Source organism: Oncorhynchus nerka, linkage group LG20 (genome assembly GCF_034236695.1).
Source record: "Oncorhynchus nerka isolate Pitt River linkage group LG20, Oner_Uvic_2.0, whole genome shotgun sequence".
NCBI lineage: Eukaryota > Metazoa > Chordata > Actinopteri > Salmoniformes > Salmonidae > Oncorhynchus > Oncorhynchus nerka.
In genome coordinates this window covers 42,420,795-42,426,465 of record NC_088415.1, presented here as the reverse complement: position 1 = coordinate 42,426,465, position 5,671 = coordinate 42,420,795, and the positions used below count along the sequence as shown (strand labels likewise).

The following is a 5,671-nucleotide window of genomic DNA, read 5'->3' as shown; positions in this document are numbered from 1 at the left end:
CTCGTTCTCCCCCTCTTTTTCCCTCTCTCCAATTTGTCCCCAGCTGTCCGTCAACCCCCCCGTAGTTCTCCCAGCTGTCTTTCATATCGGAACGAGAAGCACCACACAACAATACAGGTCAGGGGTCAAGAGAAAGAACAGGCTGCACTTACAATGGACCAGTGGTGCCCACTAAAACAATCATTCCCTTTTCTTCCCTCCCTTGCTTTTCTCTCATATCTGCCGGGACTTGTGCGACTGGAAAAGGCACAAGTCTAAGGAGAGGTGGATGAGGAGGGGATGAGGTGAGAGGGATGGCTTTTGTTTTGGACGACAGCCACAGAGGCACCTTCCTCTTTATTTCCATGAACTAAAGGACCAGAATGGTAAACATACACTCACACACTCATTCTCTTGCTCTCAGCTCTCCCTCTTTGCACACTGTCCCCCTGCCCTTTGTCTGTCTCAAGAACCCTCCTGTTTCTACTATGTGAACACAGTGCTGAAACAAATCCTTGTTGCCATAGTCAAACGTAAACTTTTGTTGTTTGGTCGGGTGATATAAATTGTGTTGGAACTTTGCCTGAATTTGAGCAGCAGTGCTGGTGAAGGGTGTCATAAAAATAATTTGAGTTCCGTTTCAGTTTACTTTTTAAATGTTGTGTTAATGTTATATACAGTATATAAATGTTTTACTGCAGTTTTACCAAAAACATCCCAGAGTGGTGAATGAGTGGCTTTTTAACCATAGATTTATTATAAATACAGTTTGTAATACCTTCTGATTAAGATATTTTCTGAGCTTGGTTTTGGGCTAAACATGTTTTGGCATGAGGTGTATAGTAGAATGAGTCATTGGGAGAGAGAGAAAGGAGGGAGAGAAAGCCTTCCGTGACACAGTCACCTGTTCCCCAGGCCTGTTTTCCCATGGCCCAGTGTCCCGCTGTGCCCCTTACTGACCTGGCAGATGCAGGGAAACCCTGTAGCACAGCCCAGGAATTACATCACACACATTTTCATTAACATTAACCACAGGACCCCATTATTATGTATTTTAGATTATCAGCTGAATGTAAATCAATTGTCTATATTATATGCATTTTTAAAAATAAACGCATCATGAAAAGTGTTGGTCCCATGTTTCATGAGCTGAAATAAAAGATCCCAGAAATGCTTCATACACACATAAAGCTTATTTCTCTAATATGATGTGCACAAAAGTGTTAACATCCCTGTTAGTGAGCATTTCTTCTTTGCCAAGATGCACCTTGTGCTGGGGACAATAAAGAACCACTCAAAACTGTGCAGTGTTGTCAAGCAACACAATACCACAGATGTCTCAAGTTCTAAGGGAGCATGCAATTGACATGCCGACTGCAGGAACAACAGAGCTGCTCCCAGAGAATTCAATGTTCTACCATAAGCCGCCGCCAACGCCATGTATTCCTATGTGTATGTATTATTACGGGATTGTTAAGAAAACAGAGGCAGAGACATTGACATATTCTGTCCTAATATGGGACCTTATGAGTGTTTTTAAAAGTACAATGGTAATATAACTACCTACATCTAATGGCACTATGGAGTAAACTAATGTGCTGCTCAAAATGATAGGTTCTATCTGGTTGCCTATATCTGATATATCCACATTTCATATGAGTGAAAAGACAACAAACCATGGCAACATGTGTTGCTTCAGAAATAGTATATAATATAAGAATATTTATTCAATTAAGTGCGAAACAGCTAAATATTTACAAAAACAGTAGTGATGGACACCATAAGAGACAAAATCCTGAAACGTACTTCGAAAAAAAATTATAATTTAAATCCTTCATTAGTAAAGTCGCCGGTGACCGACAAGCTATATATCAAGAAGACAGTAAAACAAAAACAGTGCTGAGAAAATTGCAAAAAGGATAATAGTTGTCAAAATAAATATTAAATACAGATATAAATGAAATGCATTTCTGTTCATATGGCTAAAATGATGCTGGCTACAGTATGGGCCTCAGTGCAGAAGTTGAAGTAACAGAGTGTAGAGCAACATTTTCTGACACATTTTCTCTCCATCCTCAAGCACACAAGAGAGGACTTTCTTTCAGCCCAAGTACTCTTGTATTTTAGTAAAAAAATGGATGGGTGTCTCTGAGACAGTGTGCGGTGCTTATACCTGGATATCTGATTTGGTAAACAAATAGTACAGCTACATATAATAGGAACTGAGGGAAGACTTATTACACAGACAGAAACAAATTAGGACAATACAAATAATGTCAACACAAATAATAATCAACAACCACAATAAATTAGTAATACAATGAAGGGTGCATCTCTATCTCTTCAGTGGTTCATTATGACCAGGTAGGTTGAGTTTAGTTGAGTCTCTCTCTCGGAGCATTCCATGCTCTCCCAGAGTAGGACACTATACAGTGTAAATGTCATATCATTGTCTCTCTACACAATCATTCACAGAGTCACGGGCCTATGTATGTGCAGAAAGGTTAGAGGACCAGAGGCAGGGCTGTGTATGGATCTCTCCCCTGCCTGGCCAACCAACTTCACTTTCCCCTTCACTCGCTGTAGATGGTGCCCATCTGTGAGGCGACCATGTGTGGTGGAGGGAACGATTCAAAGGCCTGGATGTCTAGGGGCAGTTCGTAGCGCGAGGCCTGGAAGAGGTGGCCCTGAGGCCCTGGCAGCCCGGCCAGGGAGGAGGGGGTAGTGGGGTAGGGACGAGAGGTAATGGGAAGGGTGGGAGGGGTAGTTCCTCTCAGCCTCGTGGGGGGAAGGTTCCTGCTTCAGGGCAAAGTTGCCACTGATGCTGAGGGGGGGCGTGAGGGGCCCGTCGTAAGGGGGGGTGCCATTGCTACTACACTCATTAGGGGAAGGGTGCTGTTCGTAGGGCCCTCCCTCGAAGCTCTTCATATGGAGGAGGTGGGAGGCCTCCAGGGACCCGTAGGGGGGGCTAGGCAGGCCCGGAGAGGGGTAGTGACCACTCAGGGGGTGATGGCCATCAGGTTGCCCTGCTACACCACTACCAACTCCTGGAGCTCCTCCAAAGGGCTTGTCATCCAGCTTGTTGATCATTTTGGGGGCAGAAGCCCCCAGCTGGAGACAACCAGCCACAAGGTTGCTAGTGGGCTGGGACAGGCCTTTACACAACATCTCTGTGAAGCCGTGGCTCTCTGGGGACTGACCGCTCTCCAGCACCTCAGACAGGGCCCAGATGTAGTTGCGGGCCAGCCGCAGGGTCTCGATCTTGGACAGTTTCTGGGTCTTGGAGGCGCAGGGCATGACCTTACGTAACACATCTAACGCGTCGTTCAACCCGTGCATGCGGGACCGCTCGCGGGCGTTGGCCTTGGTGCGTCTCGCCTTGAACCTCTCCTGTCTGCCTCTAGCCATCTTCTTCTTCTTGGGCCCCCTCCGTTTGGGCGCCTCGTTCTCCCCGTCCATTCCAGTCTCCTCATCATCATCATTATAATTGTCTTCCTCCTCCTGATCCTCCATGTCTTCGCTGCCCAGCTCGATGCTCCCACGGCCTCCTGGGCCCAGGCCGTAGCGGCCCCCCATCTCTGGACCTCTCTCTCCATCTTGGGAGCTCAGGTCCTCATCTAGCCAGGCCAGAGAACTGACCAGCTCAGACACATCTCCTTCTCCAGGCTTACCAAATCGTTTGGTCATCATTGTGATCTGAGGAAAACAAAACACATTCCGTCAGGCTCATGAATCAGCTGTTTTATTTGTCATCATTATTTGTCATCATTGTTTGGAATTGGAATTGGTTGACCTATCTCTAACTTAATTCCCAATTGGTTGCCTATACATACATACATGAGAGAGTATAATTTCAGCACTGTTATGTGGACAGCACACAATAGCAGGGACAGTTCCGTTTCCATTCCAACTGAATGGATGAACATTTTAGCAGATACAGAACATCTCTCATCTCTCAACTCATTCAAAGGGAAAAAAAGCACTATCTATGCAAAATCATTTCTGTCCTTTGTAGGATGATCTAATGTGAGACACTTTGGGGATAAACTCTGTGGTTCCCTGCTGTTTATGCCGTGGTGGTTTTGGAGATGCCGTCAATCTGGGACATGCGGGATTTAACCTGGATATAAAACCCTCAGATTAAATTCAGGGTAGTCTACAGAGCCAAGTCAACAAACACTGTAACAACCCGGACCAAATATCTCCTGCATCAACAGTTACATTTGATTTGCTGATTGGAATGAGTACCGTTATAAATCCAATCTTGCGTGGAATTATCGAAAATGCCACTGTAGATTGGTATCTGAGTCCAAAGGATTAAAAAAAATTCAATGGGGACTCGGGTGAACTTTCCTAAACACACCAACAACCAAATAAATCTCTGCCTAAGGACACACGATTGTTCTACAACTAAGTCGTCCTAGTTAGTGATCGTGAAGTCGTGCATATAAGTAGTACAGTTTACTATAGGCCTAAAAATCATGAATAACAACAATGTATTACGCACGGACTCAACTCTGGCTAGACTGAATGATTAACAAACCATCATAACTGTATTTGACACTGACAATTGTATTGAATATGGTACAATACAAACCATAACATCTATATCTATAACAGTCTATTTCTGGTTAATAAATACAGATAGTGGTATCTCACTTTCTTGTTGATATGATACGATAATGCATTATAGTTGTTTGGTGGCATTGGAATAAAGCCTATTATGAAGAATGCCATCTTCATCAACTACCTTTCCTGTTATAGAAAATAGTAAAAACATCGAATATTAAGGCAGTTTACAGTTGTTGGTTTCTGTTGACACGCATTGCATAAATATGCATAGGCCTATGGGTTGATCTAGTGTGGCGAATACTACATAATCTGGAATAGAATCACATGGAATGCAATTATTTGATTGACATAAAATCAAAACGCACCTGTTTATGTTCACAACTCGCTCTTCCAAACTTGTCAGACGTCCGGCTAACTTCAAAAGCCCCAGTACCAAGCAAAATGACTTTATAGCCAATCCTCAACAGATGCCGTTTCGCTCTGTAGCAGTCCTTTCCAAGTTCCTTTTCGTTCCCTCAGTAATACAATCAGTGCGCGATGGGACTTTCATCTCCGACTGGCATGAATATGTCTGAGTTTAGCCTTTAGGAGGTGGACTGGCCCCTCCCACGAGCGCCCCACCCATAACATTCAGCTTATCCAAAGGCGTGTGGCGGGCTCGTGGCCAAAGTGTTCTGTCCAAACAACCGCACATGCGTCACCAATCTTTGTGTGTGTGTGTGTGTGTGTGTGCGTGTGTGTGCGTGCGTGCGTGCGTGTGTGTGAGAGAGAGAGAGGGAGATTTTGCGCAAATGTCCACAATTCCATCATTATTTCATACAATATTATGTGTCCAAAATTGTCCATAACTACCTATGTCATTTTAAATAGGCAACTATTAGATGTATTTAGCAATTCCATTTCTTGTAAAAAAGCTGATTTTGTGCTCGCTTAAGCTCCAAATGTGAGAGGCCTATATGCTACGGTTGTTCCGTAACCCAATTTGTACACAAAATGTATGTTTCCTTATCAATTTGTGATGTTCATCATGCACAATACTTAGAATATTAATTTTCGTTAATGCTTGGATGATCGTGGATTGAAATCATACACATGATTAACAATGCGCGCGGTTTGATAT

General features: G+C 43.8%; 1 protein-coding gene across 1 annotated transcript; it reads right to left on the bottom strand.

Moving 5' to 3' along the window:
• Nucleotides 1–1,201: 1,201 nt before the first annotated feature.
• Nucleotides 1,202–5,100, bottom strand: neurod4 (neuronal differentiation 4). Its single transcript, XM_029621182.2, is given in 3 exon segments — nt 1,202–2,711; nt 2,713–3,675; nt 4,917–5,100. Coding segments are annotated over 2 exon segments (1,116 nt in total). The 5' UTR covers nt 3,670–3,675; nt 4,917–5,100; the 3' UTR covers nt 1,202–2,552.
• Between the last annotated feature and the right edge of the window lie 571 nt (nt 5,101–5,671).